The 18,050-nt window shown below is 37.0% G+C and overlaps 1 protein-coding gene across 5 annotated transcripts; it reads right to left on the bottom strand.

Moving 5' to 3' along the window:
• Positions 1–1,765: 1,765 nt before the first annotated feature.
• Positions 1,766–10,518, bottom strand: LOC116260517 (cinnamoyl-CoA reductase-like SNL6). Of its 5 annotated transcripts, none has more exons than XM_031638940.2 (8): positions 10,273–10,518; positions 9,370–9,579; positions 6,592–6,975; positions 6,249–6,418; positions 5,908–6,099; positions 3,615–3,710; positions 3,254–3,407; positions 1,766–2,129 (listed from the first exon to the last, which is right to left on the bottom strand). In XM_031638940.2, exons 3-8 carry the CDS (start codon positions 6,821–6,823, stop codon positions 1,834–1,836), a joined length of 1,140 nt encoding a protein of 379 aa, XP_031494800.1. In that variant the 5' UTR covers positions 6,824–6,975; positions 9,370–9,579; positions 10,273–10,518; the 3' UTR covers positions 1,766–1,833. The 5 variants fall into 5 exon arrangements, with proteins under 5 accessions (XP_031494800.1, XP_049935550.1, XP_031494799.1 ...); XM_050079593.1 differs by having other exon boundaries at positions 9,420–9,579; XM_031638939.2 differs by having other exon boundaries at positions 9,462–9,579.
• Positions 10,519–18,050: the final 7,532 nt, after the last annotated feature.

Genomic DNA, 18,050 nt, shown 5'->3' with positions numbered 1-18,050 from the left:
CTGCGTGTGCACGCTTCAATGGCTGCTGGTGGTGGACTTGCTGCATATAGGAGAGCCGATTGTAGTCGCCTGACGACATCCCGCTGCATTATCCAACAGCTACCCACTGGCTTGTTGCATCTCTGCGAGTGCGCACAGTCTGATTTTCAGTTTACTTTTCTTTCCACTGAATGCTCTCTGCTAATTGAACAGCTCAGTTTTTCTCCCACTAATGTTCTTCTCGTCTACCAACTGGGTGGTCTCTCTGTCCTTTCATCTTCTCTTCTTTCAGCATCTTTCTTCTGGGCCTGCTGAACTGATTCTGTTCTTTCCTTCCGCCATACTGTGCTTCTCTCATTCTCGCTCTTAGCACCAGAATGATTCAGACTAGTCTACTTCAATTTCTCTTTCTATTTTTATGAATACGGATATGTGAGTTATAGTTAATTGTTTGTCATTTATTGAAACAAAACTAGCTGTCCAAGGGTGCCTGAGACACTCATAGACATTTTGTCTTATACGAGGTGTTGTAGACACTATGTCCTATCCAAACAAACACGCTCTGGATGAGGTTGTTTATGTGACTGGAGAGAGAGCTCATGTGCTCACAGAGGGGGAAAAAGATCGGATAAATAATTTGCTTTATTTGGTTCTTTTCATTCATTCTGTTAAAATGCTTTAACCCAGTTTTCTTCCATTGTGGTTTCTTCTAACACCTCCCCTATGAGACGGCCTCTTTAGGCTGGTCGTTGAGTAGAGAAGAAGAAACAATCTGATCACCTCGTCCTGGCCGCCCCAACTTGCATTTTCAAATACTTTCCGGTCATGGTCTATTTTAGTTTCAGATGATATATATATTGATGTGCCTTTTCCGCTCATGATATCATCACATTCTTCATCTCCTTCAACTTGAAAGTAAGGTTCCCTCGGAATTTAATCTTTGCATCATGCCAATGAAGGAAAGTGCACACAGAGATACGAAAGAACTCATCCTAAAGAAATTTCTTAAAATTTTCAAGAAATAAACTGCGTAAAAAGTGTTCCCCTTAAACACTTCCCTACGTTCTTGGTGTCAACAGTTCGAGACCATGCACACCTTGGACATAAATGAGGATTCAATATGGACTTCTAAGAGATAAATTGACCTTGTTCGATCCGTTTGTAGATCCAAAGACTAACATTTAAGCGAAAGTGTTCGGATCCAATCACATCCGGTGAACTAGAGATTTTTTTTTTTTTCATTTTTGAGTTGAAGCCTGAAGGTGAGCCCTGACCACCAAATTTTGAGAGGACTACACCAAAGAAAAGCTGAGGTAGCAGACTGGTAGTCAAACGCTTCAATCTCACAACCTTTCACATTCTCCTTTCATCATATGTGGTAGTATCCCATGAAGCAGAGATAGAAGTCTTTAACCTCACCCCTTTCACATTCTCCCTTTATCATGTGTGTTGTAGGGATCTCAGGGAGTAGAGATGAATACTGACTGTGTGACACATCTGTTCTAATGCCTCAAAAAAAATGGTAAAAGCATGCGTCTTAAATTTAAAAGAAATGCGTATAAGTCTGAACTGAAGTTTGCACTTGAATTTGATTTTACTAAAGGATCGACTCAAAAATGGTTTGCGATTTTTCCCAGGAAACTCTGCTTCTCATATTTCATATGTTATTTATGACTCACATATCTTGAAAATTTTGATGGGCATGTTTGAAATTTTTCGTGATGTATATGTACCTAATACCTTCTGTGATTCGAGGAGCAGAACTCTCTTTTGTCGGCAAGTGGAATGACAGTGGCTCATTTGAAAGCCATTACATCATGCATATGATACTCCTAAGATCAGCAACTATCATGGCTACAAATATGTGGTATGTGTACATTGTCGATATACAGACATTAATTTTCGGAGCTTAGTGTTTCTCAAATCATAGAGGGGAAGTGCATCTTGTGTGAACTGGATCATCCTTCCGGCTATTTTCATCTGTTGCTGAAGCTCTACAGCATCTTCTGTTGCTCTGATCACTTTGTCGAAGCATATATAACGGCCGGCAGCGCCTCTGCTCATTTCTTCGTAAGCAGCAACATGTGCCTTCGCGACTTTGGCGACGTTTACAGTTGCCAACAATCCAGATGCAAACATTTCATGAGCACCTGCATTTATAAGATATAGATATTGTGTAAACAATCTTAGAGGAACTATGAGATATTGATGCAGATGGTGGTGGAACCAAAAGCGAGCCAGTTCTTATTGACAATCTTGTTGCAAAATCAGGTAATTGTTGCAGGTCACATTTTGATATTTGGTTCAGTGGCCAAGCAAGAAAAGAAAATTTCGGTTAAAGTCAAAATAATGAGGCTTAAAATCGCATATAACAATGTGATTATACTATAAAAGTATTTTTAATTTACGGAGTTTTTCATTTTGGGACTGGGAAGCTGGAAGTAGGCAGACTCCTACAAGAATATGCTCAACAAACACACACATTGGGTATTTGATTTTAAGGTCTTGTCTCATCACCCAAACATATTCGTCACCAGCTATTATTAGATGGAGCTCTTGTTGGCGTTTTATGTAAAGCAAGCAACAGATCCATCTTATATCTTACTCAAGTGGATAACTAAGATCTCATAAAATTTCTCATAGTAGAAAAGGAGCATGATCTGCTATTTCTTATGAAAATACTTTAAGGTTATTGTCGATTTTGTGTCCATAATTGTGAGTAAATTGTGACGTTTGCAAGATAGAGCTGCGCTGAAGCGAATATCAATGGATGGTAAATACTGGTGCATGTCCAAAGTGAGATCATGCAATACTCACAGATGTCACCACGTCAGGAAATATTGCGACATTTTCTAAATTAAAACATATTTTGGTTTTTACCTTATTCATAGTCTTTTAATAAATGTATCCATATCTTTATATTTTCATATATGTTGCTCTATATGCTAAGGAAACCATCTTCCGCTATACTTTATGGTAATTTTGTATGTTGGCTTCCGCAAGACCAATTTTGCTAAATGCTACTGTCTAAGCCAGATTTCATGATTTTTTTACCAAAACCCAGACTGGGATTTCCAGAATTCTGTCAGCAATGAGGTCTTCCACAGGAATTGGCAATTCATAATTTTGATCACTTCACCTTTCCTAAACAGTAAGATACTATATATATATATATATATATATATATATATATATATATATATATATATATATATATATAGAGAGAGAGAGAGAGAGAGAGAGAGAAAGAGAGAGAGAGATAGATTAGTACTACCTTTGAGGTATGCAATAGATGCAGTAGAATTTCTGTCATAAAATCCAGGTCCCGTAATGAGTGCTGGGCAAATTGTGACCAAATTAACATTCATTTCTCTAGCTTTCATCCATGCACTTTTCTCCGCTATTGTCTTGCCAAGTGCAAGCCAAAGCTGCCAAGTTCAAATACGACAGCATGTAAGAGAGAGAGAGAGAGCCGATAAAATGAGAATATATAACAAAATTTGGGAACAAGAGGTTCTCTAAATACAAAAACAATACGCAAAAAAACATACCGCAAAACCAGAGGCAGGAAGAAGAAATATACAATACAATGCACAAAAAAATAAGAGAGAAGAGGAAAGACAGAGTCACCCAACCGCAGACGGGCAGCGGCGCTTCAACCGAATGGCAAACTGGACATCCCCTTGCACAAGAGAGATTCCTATGCAGTTCAACCTCGAATATTTCATCTCCTGAATGTAAAGCATATCAAGGAGCAAAATTTTGGCTTCTTAACTGCACTAAATTTAGTATTTTCATGTGCAAACGTGTTTCTTTAGGGACCGGCAAAGTTACCAGTATCGCACGTTTCACTTCACAGTCAAATGCAGTATTGTCATTAAAAGCGTATGTTTTGGTGAAGAGCATTCTTTTAGGGAAGTAGGCTCTCATACCCACTAAAAACACATGCATGAAGCTCGTATGTGTGCGCACGCGTTTTGTGTGCATGCTTATGTTCTGGGCCAGCTGTACTCAACGCGGGTGCGTGTGTGAGCAGGTTCGACCAGCTGCAGTTGCGGGCGGCAGCTGCTGACAAATGATGGTAGCATCGGCCGCCTTATGAATACGACTCAGGCGACGCAAACGTTCGTGGCCTCGGCTTTCCATTATTAGATATGATCCCGGCTCCAGCCGAGATGTGGACTCCTGCCCTCATGGACCTGATCTCCAGGAAATGCGTTTAAGGTCTTACGTGGCCAAAGTAAGGGTCAAGAATGAAGGCTCCAACTGGCTAGAAATGGTGACCACCGTCCCATGCGCCAACGGCGTTTCAAAGATTAATATGACTCGAAGCTTCAACTCTCAAAACAATCAGAACGGCATCCAAACACCCAAAACTTGACACTTTTTTCCGTTGAATTTTTATTTTTATTTCGGCTTGCCTGAGGACTAAAAAAATTACAAAATCAACTATTTAAAAAAAAAAGGAAATTGAAATGGAATTTCCCATTTAATTGCCCATCTTCAGCTGTAGATTGGAAGAGGGTCGAATTTCTCGGCCAAGCTTTTGGTCAGGGCTGCTAAATTGGAGGCTGGTGTCAGACAGACTTGATGTTTTTCCTCTTTCCAGACATCATCAGATTAATGTCCTTTTACTCAATTAAAAGAGTAATTGGACTCTAAATTTGATGGCAATCCTATTGGCTTTTTTCTTTCACGAGAATAAGTAAGCATTATTCAACTTGAGAAAAACAATATGCAAACATTGTAGACATTAGTTTGGCAGCTGCATGGAAAAATTGGGCTTATATTAGGAAATTAAAATATGAGGCTTAATTATGAAAAAGCGCCCAAGTTATGGGCTTCTTTATAAATGACAATTTCACTTTCTTGCCAAAGGAAAAAGTTTCTTCAAACACATATTAACGTATTTACAGGCCAGTGGCTACCATATGCACTTTAAAGACATTTGTCCTTGATCAATTTAAAAGAGAGCATTTGCTAAAGAGACCATTGCGATCCTAGAAAACATGCTCTAAAAACACACTGTGTTTGTTCTAGAAAATATGACTTCATTATATTTAACGTTATCGTTGAATTTAGAAACAATGTCTATAACTACATCATATTTCTTTCAACAAGAACATAGTATTTTTAGAACATGTGTTCTAATAATGTGTATTTTAAAAACAAGATCTTCTTCTTATCAAATATTCTCTAGCCGTAGTTATGCTTGAAAAAATAGGTTAGCTTGTATATGTCATCTTGGCGATCCATTGGCTTCATTCTTTTTCCGTGGTGTCATCTTTTCCAAATAGAAGCATAATCATTTTAACATATTTAACCTCTGCAGACCCTTTTAACTTTTTTTTAATTTTCATTCCTACCTATTGCCCATTGTTTCAGAAAAGTTAACTTTTTGCTATCTTTCTAATAAGAACCACTCTTTTTGTAAAGTGAAATTCTAATAACTTGAGACCCAGAAAACCTTAACTGCGATTCTTCTCTAACATTACCTTTTATCACTAGTTTATATTTTTACCAATGTAGCTAACGGTTTTAGGTTCTAAGTTAATGCAGGAAGTTCAATTCGGGGTTTTTTTTATAGGTTATTTGAAAGGTGCGGCCCGTACTAAAAAACCATAATAATTAGTGTCTTTTTCAAAATTATAAACTAAAAATGGGTGTAGAATGAAAATTCCGTTTTTTTATATAGGCAAAGTTAGCTAGACCAACATTAGGAATGCCCTAGAGACTCACTCCGTCTATTAATCCCTTGTCATCCTTTGAAATTCAAAATCTAAGCCCCTATATCTCATTGAAATCCAGAAAAAATAAGTCGAAGTGCTTAGACATAAACAAACTAATGCCAATAAAGAGGAATAATCTCAACCACAAACTTGAAAAGAAAAAAAGAATCAAGAAAAAAGAAGCAGCATATGCAATTACCTTTTTCTCCCTGCAGAAGCTTTCTTGGCTCCAACAACTCTCATCAATGGCAGGGCTAAAGCTGGAAACAGTGGGCCTCCATATGCAGGCCAGCAAAGATGAAGTGAAAACACATTTTCTCACAGAAGACGTCCTGGAGCAAGCCTCAATGACATTCTCACCTGCCTTTGCTTCCAATTCCGCTAGATGCTTCTGCATTCATCATATTTTTTCATAATGAGCGCCTAGAAGATAAAGTCATAAATATATATAATGCTAAAGAGGAGACACTTAATCTCTAGAACATAGAGAAAGAAGAAACAGTAACATTTTTCCCTCGTGATGACAAAGGAGAGACATACTGTGTATCCCGAAATGCCCCCTGCATCAAAGGCAGAGGTGTGGAAAACGCCATGGCAGCCATTGAAGGCCTCACACAAGCTCTCTACCTCCATCACCTTTGCCATCACTACCTGAACTCTGTGCCTCACGGAGGCAAACGCCTCCATCTCACCAAGTTTCTCCACGTGCTCTGTGTAGAAACCAAACATTATATTGTGCCATAAAGTAAAAAAGGCATCATTATTATTAGAACGATAGGAAGAGCTATGAAACAAGAGCGCAGGTGCAGAGGTGCGAACGCAGGTACAAGTATGGAGAACACCGGTCCAGAGCATTTTTAGAAAACTTAAGTCCGATCGATACCTTCATTCTCGACGCCGAGGCGAACATGGTAGCCGCGGAGAAGAAGCTCGCCGGCAACCGACAAGCCTAAATAGGAAACACCACTTGTTACACACACAACCTTCTCCCTGGACTCAATGGCTTGGGAAGCTACGAGGTCTTCCCCTGGCTTCCTTTGGATGGTTTGTGTGATCATCGTCTTGATCTCTTCCATCTCTGCCTTTAGGCTCTCCATCGTCCTGATGATTCCCATGGCTTTATTTCTTCACACCAAAATGCCGTTGCTGCTTCTCTAAGTTAGTGCTCTCCTTTCCAAATTGACTCCTCGAACTAGAAGCAATCGCTCACGATTAATTGTTCAGCGACAGTACCTTAAATCGTGAAACTTTTCACTTGCAAGTCGACCTGAAAAACCACGTTTAAATAATATTTATTCTGGTGAATTCTAACCATTGTAAATGAATGCTTCCAATTTTATCATAACTCACAAATCCGGAGACTTGAATTTCTTGAATACAAAAGAAGCTAAATACATAAAACGTTTTGAATATGGTTAGGAAAACGTCAACCAGACATTTCTGGTCAAAAAAGAAAATAGAAGGGACAACATTATTTTGTCAAAATAGAAAGACTCCTGTTAAATCAGGTCACCAACTTGTTGTCCAAGACTTGAAGAAACAACATTATTTTGTGGTCAGTGATTGGTGACTGATGCCAGCTCAAACACCAAACCAACACTACCAATGAAAGGCTGACAATTTGCCCAGCATGAGTTAGGCATTGATCTAGCGGCGGCTCGGATTTTAATCCGACCTCTTATGCATTTTGCTGTCCCGAATTTGATCCATTTGCGCTCAACGGCGGAGATGATATTGTTTGCTTTTGAACATAATGGTTTTTTCTTTAATAAAAATAATAACGGCAATTATTTTGACATTTTTAATCAAACGAATATCCTAAATTGAGGCCCCTTTCCACTTGCTCCTCCTGCACAAAGTATTGATGCCCATGGGAATGGAAGGAAAACAAGGTGTTAGCCATCTATGTTTAATTGGTCCAACTAGCTACACCATACTATCGGGATAGAAATTTTCTATATGATTTTTTATTTGTTTGAAAAAGTTTCGTCTGTCATTTCAATGTTGACATCAATGAAATTCGTTAAGAGATCCGAAAATAGCAACAAATGAGAAGTTTAGTACCTTGTTTGGCTATTCACCACCATTGCGAAAATTTATGTGGCCCATGACAAGAACCGCAAAAAACCCTCTAGTGAATTAAATGGGAAAGGATGGCCTTTATGGAAATTTTTTCCTCAAAAACGGTTCCTCCAAAATACAGAAAACAAACGAACTCAACCCTTAGTGGTCAAAGAAATTCATGTAATATAAACTTGGCAATTCTTGAAATTTGAAAGTTTCAATATAACCGATTAGAGCTCGAGCTCGGCTTGACTCATGTTTAGTCAGTCAGCTAGAGCTGGACACCAGTTTCATGACTTCAACTCGAACTCAAGAGAAACTGTTTCCATGAGTAAACTCATTTATTTCTTTTTCACGCGCACAGTTCCTTGTCATGCGTCCTAGGTAATAAAACTGCTAGCACCTGCCATAAACAGTATAAACCGTGCTCACAGCTCTTTTACAAGGCAAAAAAAAAAACGCTGCCTACTGACATGAACAGTGATGACATGGGCAGTGATTAAAGGCGGCGGGAAAAACGGTGTGGGAGAGAAAAGAAAAAAAGGAAAGGAAAAAAAATGAGAGGGCAAAGAAAAACGAGAGGGAAAGGAAAAGAGTGGTTGAAAAGAATAATGATCAAATGAGGTTTAATAATGAGAAAAAGAAGAAGCGTGAAAATGGAGGAAAAATTAAAAAATGCAAAACAAAAAAAACCTTAAAAAAAATTAAAGTTGAGTTGAGTAGAGTTTAATAGAGTCTAGTTTGACTAACTCAAACTTGGCTCTAACATACTCAAATTTATATTTAAGCTCGTACAAAAAACGAGTCGAGTTTACTCAAGCAAATTCAAATAGACTTGTGCAGCCCTAGCCCTACTTTCATAGGGCAAACTAATAAGAATTTTCGTATCTGAACGCTTGTTTTCCATTGGAGATATATAATTTTGCTCAATTTTTCTCACTCGGGCGTCGTCTATGGCTGCCAGGCTTGACTACACATGGTAAAGTGGGGAGGCGGAAACTTGTGTGATTGAGCGTCAGAAGCTCTTGAATTTGAACATTTTGAGTTTCATACCAAACAATGCGTAGACTTAATTGGTTTCAAAAGCCCCGCAACCAACCTGCTAACCTTTCAGAGGTTGGTTGCTTCCATTCTTCAAAAGTTCCACAACAAACCCTCGGCAATTACCAAACCCAAGTCAATTTCGTCCACTCAATGGGCCCTTAGTCCACTAGCTAGGCACGGCTTTTCTAAAAGCTGATTATTAAGAACAAGGGGATATTAGCTTAATTTTTAATCCCTTTTTCAACCCAAATTCAATTCAAATCAAGCCGACTGAATTTGCTCCCATGGAAACCATAGATTTCAAGCAGTGGGAGAAGAATCTAATCGGTCGACTCGTAACCGTAGTCTTGCAGTAGAAGGCAAATGACAATTTGATAAAAAAAACTAATAAACTAATCTCAGGGATTGTCTCCTTGAACTAATAACTCATTAACAATTGTAAATACAGGTTAGTTGCAAATAATTGGTTACTACGTATCCTTGACTTGGGTTCAGGATCTAAGTAAGGAACGTCATAACTGGGGGATCAGGTTTTGGTGGGTCTGTACTTGACCTTGACATGATCGGCTAAGCTAACTGATGGCTGCCTGAGTTGGGATTCACCTTCCCTTATCAGGTGGGCTGACAAAAGCCAGAGAGGCGAACCTGTTGGGCCTAGGCTGATCGCCCCACAAACGGCTCGTCCAGCCGAAGCAACTCCAACATAAATGATGGTGGTCCCACGAGTCGGGCAATGTGGAGCGAACGAAGAAAATCGCGCCGCCTGCGCCTTGAGCATGTCAGCGATATTTTATTTTTGCAGCAGCATCAATGGGACAAAATCAAATAAAATAAACGATAAATTTCAAGTCTTCTAGAACTTTTTTTTCATCTGGACCTGGGTTTTCACTTTTCACCTGTCACTGCCGAAAATTGTTTTTTTTTTTTTCAGGCATTCTTTGTTGAGTAAATACTATTCCGAAACAAGAGAAAGGAGAAAATTTATGTCCTATTTCCAAACATTAAAAAAAGAAATTTGACAACACAAACCTACATATTATCAAATTCTTGAGCGTAAGGCGCTTCACGAGTCAGTTTAAACCGAGTTGAGCCAGTTTCCGATTCCCAAATCGAGCACGACTCGATCGGGTCGGAGGTAGCTCCATCTTAGCCTATCAATGTATGGCTTTTCCTTTCCCAACAAAGAAAGCGGGACGATTAAGCAAGGAAAGCCCGACAAATCCAAAGCATTTCTTGCCACAACAAAGAAAACATATTTCACATACGATTTAGCTGAGTTTAAAACATGAAACTCGTGTCCCCCTGGATTTCCTTCTAGTAGATCGTTTCGATCACAGGAACTAGGAAACCGAATCGTTGGAATTAGGCGAGAGGAAATTAGAACCTCAGATGCTCTTCAAACGCATAGATCGATAGATAGATAGATAGAGAGAGAGAGAGAGAGAGAGAGAGAGACCTTCTGTTCCGCGGAGTTCCGTTGCAGAAAGAGCGGAAACGCCAAGAGGAAGCAAAATCACGGGCGAATCAATTGGAGTGAGAAATTTTTCCTCTGCCGATCTCCTTCATCTTGCCTGGGCCTCTTCCTTCTCCTAGAACCGATAATTGGGATCCTGAAGGTTGAGATTACTTCTCCTTGGAAGAAAAGAGAAAGATGATCACCTGCAAATGGGAAGAGAGGAAGAAAGAGAGAGACGGACAGCTCGGTGATGGCGAGGCGGCCAGTCTCGTGCCCCATATAAATATTTGGTTACCTACCTTAACTCCCGGACACGCCTATCCACAAAACTGCAATAATGCCACTCTCAGGTCTGGTCGCCCTCGCGTGACGTGAGTCACGTGACCAAAACACGCTTGTCAAGAGCGGACTCCGTCTCGGATCGGTTACGTTTCTGACTCGGTGGCTCGCGCGAGCCAATTTTATTCAAGCAACTGCCATATTCTGTTTGCTCATTTCACTCTTAAGTTATATGTAAAATAAAATAAAAAGTTAAGGCATATATATATACATATATAGTTGTTTTTACAAATATAATCATTATATGTAAACATTTGATCTGGGTGTGACTCATGTTTACATCCCAAAAAAAATCCAACTTTTAGATACAAAATCGAATCTGAACTGCATTGTGATATGATAATTACTTAAAACCAAATTCAAATCCAAACTTTATAGTTTGTTATTTCTTAAATCTGCATCTGATTCGATTTCTTAATCAGATATTAATTTTCTTAATCCGATTCGATTTCTTACTACATCCCTCTGCATGCTAAGAACTCTGAACTATTCAGTTCAAGTTGCACTATTTCTCTCTACATTTCTAGAAGAAATTTAGCCGACAACTTTAGTGAGTCTCTCTCAGTTGTCATTTCTCATTATTGATTTGAATGAAAAGTTTGCTGGAAGGTAGGACCCCGACCTTCATTATTTGGAATGAATGACTAGTAAAAATTAGTTCATTTAACTATTGTTCTAACTGAAAAGCATGAAAAAGAGGGTTAAGTTTTCTACTAACGATCATACATCTTTTTCTTTCACCTTCTATCAGCCATTCTTGTGGAAGGTAGCAAGATGCACCATGCACGTGCCACCAGACCCAACTACCCTCTTCTCTCTACCTTCCTCACCCAATCCGGGCATGTACATTTTATACTACGAAAATCGAGGCATGGCAATATTTCATGATTTCTATGTGATTATATATCAAAAGTTGTGACATGCAAAGCCATTAATTAATTGATTAACAGCTGTATGGATGTGATCTTCATGTGAGGGATTCAAAAAATGTCAATTTCTATAAGAATTTGGTCCACAATGTCCAAGTAAATGCATTGACTGGTAGATTTCTAGATTTAGATCGAGAGGTTGAGGTTATGATTAGTGCATGGTAGTGCATGTTCTGGGGTGGCACATACTACATTTGTTTGATTCAGATTCCCTCCTAGGGTTAGGTATCATGCTGGCTCGGTCCAAACTGAAGACAGCCTCGGACCGACCCACAGCCTATGCCTGTGGCTCGGCCCACGCCAAAGGCTGTGTCTCTGACCTTGGGTCCACTCAATGATTATTATTATTATTATTATTATTATTATTATTATTATTATTATTATTATTATTATATATATATATATATATATATATATATATATATATAGCAAAATATTGATATTTGGTGGTCGAATTCTGCCCTACTGTAAAAGTTGTTAGGCCCGCCCATAACCTTATTTTGTGGCTCGAACTTGGCTTGTTTTGAAATGGGTACCAGAAGGCCTTCAAGTACATGGGCTCTCACAGCATGTTGCCTCACCATAAGGAAAAAATAAGGTTTCTATTTTCCTATTTTGTCCTCGTAAGACAATAAATTTTTTTCATTTTTTTAAAGGCTTTTTTGTCATTTTAACCACTCGAACAAGCACAGGGCCCCAACATATAACAAGGTCCACTGTATATGAAGATAAGCTTTATTGTTTTTTTAGATGTAAAGTATGATTGTACAATTTTTGTACCATTGGATTAGCTCTAGGTTGTTGTGGACAAAAGATTGTGGAGCCTCCTTACCTAACAAGCAGACCAAGGTTTAATTGGTCGAAGCTCATGATATGACTAATGTTTTATTGACAGGAGGGGCACTTGTTTAAAAATACTCAAATCTCGTGGAACACTTATATATATATATATATATATATATATATATATATATATATATATATATATATATATATATATATATATATATATATATATATATATATATATATATATATATATATATATATATATATATATTGAAGTTTTCCATTTAAAATTAAAGAACTTTTAAGAAGCTGCCCACACCAGTCACCATGTGGCTATGCCACTGGGTGACCTCAACTCGGGCAACTGATACGTGTCCAGACAATCAGATCGACTAGAAGCAAATGGTGACCGGTTCATGGAACATTGTGTTGTAGTGTTTTGCAAACCTGCTTCAATCTTGAAGGCATATTCATAAGACAGTCACAAATTGTTTCTGCTGCCAAACGACCCTTTACACCAGTATTATTAATTTGAACACCCCCTCCGAAACCATCCACCTCGAGGATAGGCTTGATCTATTTTATTAAAAGAACAAATCACATAATAAAAAAAAATAACATCAAAACTTCATTGTTCCACGCATTACAAGCCACCACTTGAGCGTGTGAGGAGCAACCAGAGGTGGAGATATATGGGGGGCATGTGGGTAGGCAGTTGCCCTCCCAGTTCCACAAAATGTATGCATTTACATATTGGCAGTCTCCATTGTTTTGCTTATTTATTTGGTGCCCCTGGATCATGTTTAAGGGGTCAAAATATTATTGAATTAGTGCCCTTGGGCCTATGACTCCGCATAATTTTGTCGTTTCCATTTCATCTTCATATAAGACTTTTTCTCTACTTCCTGAACGAGGTTATTCTTGGGTTTTGTGCACCCGAACACGCAAAGCATGTTCGGGCCCAGAATGTGCAACCGACTTCGAGTAATTCCACGCGTATCGCCTTGTATTGTACCCATACGAACCGGGTCACTACCTAGCCAATCTGTGAAGGGCCCACTTCCAAATTTCGACCGATAATCAATGTATTAATAAAATAGTATTCTTTTGTAGTTAATTTTACTGCTGATGAATCCCGATACAGCCCGATCGTCATTGGTGATGCGTATCAATTTTCTAGGATTCCGATACGAGACCAGACCGATGAGTGCTGACGCGGTTTTACACTGCTGGGGAGGCGGTCAAGTCTGACTGGTGATACGTATCGGTTTTCTAACATTCCAAGGAATTTAACGTGAAAAAAAAAGTCTGGAAGGTCAGATTTTTCAGGCTCTTATTCTTAAAAAAACAGAGTACAGGGTAGGGTATGGCTTCGGAATTTTCATCGAAGAACCTGGGGCGGAGTGTAGGTAGGCCCCATCTCATGGGCCTTGGCGTCACTTTAATTTTTTTTTTTAAATTTATATGTAAATTTTAAAAAATTTCATTTGTTTTATATAAAAATTTTGAAAAATAATATTTTGAGGTTCATGAAAAGTTTCTGGCTACGCCCAAGGGCAAAAGGGCGGCGGAAGGATTTTCATGGATTGTAAGACCCTGGGTATGGTACCACCGAGCTCACATTCCTTCAAGATTCCCTCACTTTCCAAATTCAGCAGTATCATGGACAAAATGGTAGGGAACTGGACCGATCACCGCCGCCGCCAGCCGGCCACCGGTGGGCCTACCTCTCCACCGTGTTCGCTTGAGCACACGGTCAAAATCAAGTCCCACCTGCCTCGCAAGGCCCACCACCAACTGCAGCTCACCAGCCGTTGGATTTGATCGGACCAAGTCCTGGTGGTGAACGACGCGTACCAGCAGACTGGAACGAGTCGTCAATGTGTTTGATACCGTAAGTGTGGAAGAGGAAGCTGCATCCGATGGACAATTGCTTTTCATCGTTTAATATTTCTTTCTTCAAAAAGTTTGCCACCATAATGTTTATTATCAAATTATTAATTTTTATTATCAAATTATTTCTTCAAAAGATTGCCAACATCATCTTTATTATAAATTATTTCTTCAATGTGACAGAGATTGAGGAGATTTGAAAGGACGTATGTGCCGAGAGTCTCCGTTCCTTTGAGCTTCCATCATGCCTTCTAGAATTGGGCTCAAGAAAGGGATAGTTGGTGAAGGAAACTTTGAAAACCAGCTGATTTAAATGTGAAAGCCCTTTATATTGTTGTACTATAGTTTGAAACATAGTCACAGAAAATATGATAAATTTAATCCGTTTAAAATTCTAAAAAACACATTTTTTTGAAAAAAAACACATGTTTTTGAATAAAATACATGTTTTTCAAAAAAAAGAAAAACAAAACATGTTTTTTTAGGTTTTTCACTTTTTTTATTTTTTCAGTTTTTCTAATGTCAAACAGTTTTTTTATTTTCTATTTTTATTTGTCGCAAATCTACTTATCTTTTGATACTTGTGTTATTAGTTTCTCACTTATTTTATTTTTTTTATTTTTAATTTTTAAAAATTTTTAAAATTTACATATTTTTTCTCTCTTTTTTTTAAGTTTGTCATATAATACAATACCCAAGAAAAACATGACTGTTTAAACATATGAGATGTTGTTTGTGACGATGGTTTGAAAAATGCTCTCACGAGTCCAATACAAAGGGCATTTTCCTTTCTCCTTGGTTTCTTACTTTTTCCTTATTTTTGTTTTCTTTTAATGTCTTTCGTAATTGTCAACCCATTTTTGTCAATGAATTCTCATTTTATTGACTTTCTCCTTCTCTTTCGCCGTCCTTCATATGAGATGAGTTGGGTGTAGTTTAAGAAAAACAAAAAAATGCTAAAATTAGTTTTGCCATTATTTTTTTTAAAAAAAAATCCATAAAATACGATGCACGAAATGGGGAGTAAAATTATATTATTATATATATATATATATATATTTATTGTAGAGTTAAAATTCTCTCTGGCCATTTTGAACCTTATTTAATATCTAATATATATAGGTAAAAACGAAACACCTACGTCGTAGGCGCCTAGACCTCGTTCCTTTGAGCTTTCATCATGCCTTTCAGAAATGAGCTCAAGAAAGACGACAGGGCAATTGGTGAAGGAGACTTTGAAAACCAGCTAATTTAAATGTGGAATCCCTTTATATTGTTGGACTATAGTTTGAACCATAGTCACAGAAAATATGTTTTTTAAAAAAATGTAATAAATTTAATCCGTTTAAAATTTTAAAAAATACGTGATTTTGAAAAAAAAACATTAAAAACATGCCTTTTTAGCATTTTTTCACTTTCTTCATTTTTTCAGTTTCTTTTTAATGTCAAATAGTTTTTTTATTTGTTGCAAATATATATATCTTTTGATGCTTGTCTAATTAGTTTCTCACTTATTTTATTTTTCTTTATTTTTAGTTTTTTATAATTTTTAAAATTTACACTTTTTTTTTTTTAAATTCACCGTATTATACTCGAAAAAAACCTCACCGTTTAAACCTCCGAAACGTTTTTTGTGATTATAGTTTGAAGAATACTCACGAGTCCAATACAAAAGGCATTTTCCTTTCTCATTGGTTTCTTACTTCTTTTTTTATTTTTGTTTTTTTTCTTTTTTTACTGTCTTTAGTAATTGTCAACCTCATTTTTGTCAATGAATTCTCATTTTATTGACCCTCTCCTTCTTTTTCGCCCTCGGTCATATGAGATACGTTGGGTGTAAGTTTAAGAAAAACAAAAAAAATGCTAAAATTAGTTTTGCCATTATGTTTTCTGAAAAAAAATTCATAAAATACCATGCACGAAATGTGCAGTAAAATTATATATATATATATATATATATATATATATATATATATATATATATATATATATATATTGTGGTGTTAAAATTGTCTGACCATTTTGAGCTTCATCTAATATCTAATATATATAATTAAAAATAAGACACTTATGTCGTATGTGCCTAGAGTTCCGGTTCCTTTGAGCTTCCATCATGCCTTTTAGAAATGAGCTCAAGAAAAGCAATAGGACAGTTGGTGAAGGAGACTTTGAAAACCAGCTATATGTGGAAGCCCTTTATGTTGTGGACTATAGTTTGAAGAATGCTCAAGAGTCCAATACAATGGTCATTTTTCTTTCTCTTTGGTTTCTTACTTTTTTTTCTTATTTTTTTTTATGGTAATTGTCAACCCTATTTTTGCCAATGAATTCCCATTTTATTGACTCGTCCTCCTTCTTATGAGATACGTTGGGTGTAGTTTAAGAAAAACAAAAAAATGCTAAAATTAGTTTTGGCATTATTTTTTCTGAAAAAAATCCATAAAATACAGTGCACGAAATGTGCAATAAACTTATATTATCTATATATATTGTGGATTTAAAATTTTCTGGCTATTTTGAGCTTCATCTAATATCTAATATATATAGGTAAAAACGAGACACAAGTCAGAGATACAAACCAAACTCTTTAAGTTTTTGTCAAAAAATTACTTTAAATAAGACGTAAAACATGTTAATATATTTATAAAAACTATTTTGATATAAGAGATGCTTCGAATCAAGTTGTTTTTATGAAAAATATTGATTTTTTTATGATCAAAATGTTGATGCTACGAGAGTCCTTCATTGTTACTTATTATATATATTTTGCATCAATCAATCCTTAAAATCATATTGGTAAGGTTAGATTTAGAAAAAAAAAACATTTTAAATATCACATTTAAAAGTCTATTTTTTGTCCTTTTATTGGCAAGCTATTGGTCTGGTTTCTATCAATGACTCACATATATATATATATATATATATATATATATATATATATATATATATATATATATAAACTTCCATCAAAATTGTGGGCATGATCTCACTATTATCCAAGTCAATATGCAAAAAATTCAGTCGAAATCCTGTCCTTTAGCGCTCTTAAATACATGAATACGAATATTGCAATAGATCCATACATAAATTTTGTTGTTTATCAACTCAAGGATCCTGAGTCAAACCTAAGTTCAAAATATAAAATCTTGATTCTGGATCAACTTGTTTTCAGAAGTACGGATTTCGAAACTAAGGATCTTGAGTCAGCTGACCTAATATCAAAAAAAAAAAAAAAAAAATCTCGAGTTTAAGTCAATGCACTTTCGAAAAGAACAGATCACCAAACTAAGGATCTTGAGTCAGCCACAAGATCAAAATACGAAATCTCGATTTTGAGCCAATGCCTTTGTGGATAGTTGTCAGCGATGAGGTCAGCTGATGCCTTGGATCTCATTCATGTTCTTAGAACAGAATGGCGTTCACGTTTTATTCTGGAGGAAGATGGTAGCCTGTGAACATGTCAGATGTATATGTAATCTCACATAAAATGCGAACAAAACGACGTGTCGGTAAGCCATAGGCTACTATCTTGCCGTGCTGGTTTGATGGACAGGCATGATTCGACTTTTATGAGCGTTGGCGCGTTGCATAAGTTAAAGCAGCCGTAGACCCCGGGGCCAGAGTATCTTAGGCCGGAGGGCTTTATGCCACCGGCAGGCGGCAACAACCAAGTATGTCTGCTGACTGAATGTGGTTTTTATGCCATTGGGTTTTTCTTTTTAACTTAAAGAGAGAGAGAGAGAGAGAGAGAGAGAGAGAGAGAGAATTAAGAACTTTGATCTTTGACACTGGGTGGAAGCAGATCAGGTCTAGATCCAATGCATATTG

Source organism: Nymphaea colorata, chromosome 9, assembly GCF_008831285.2.
Source record: "Nymphaea colorata isolate Beijing-Zhang1983 chromosome 9, ASM883128v2, whole genome shotgun sequence".
Lineage (NCBI taxonomy): Eukaryota > Viridiplantae > Streptophyta > Magnoliopsida > Nymphaeales > Nymphaeaceae > Nymphaea > Nymphaea colorata.
Note: the sequence above shows the minus strand (reverse complement) of the source record. Positions and strands in the feature narration are given on the sequence as shown.

Coding starts and splice junctions, on each gene's coding strand:
- LOC116260517 (XM_031638940.2), bottom strand. CDS start 6,823: ATGGGAATCATCAGGACGATGGAGAGCCTAAAGGCAGAGATGGAAGAG. Junction 6,419..6,591: donor CCTCGGCGTCGAGAATGAAG/GTATCGATCGGA, acceptor GTTTCTACACAG/AGCACGTGGAGAAACTTGGT. Junction 6,100..6,248: donor GGGGCATTTCGGGATACACA/GTATGTCTCTCC, acceptor TGATGAATGCAG/AAGCATCTAGCGGAATTGGA.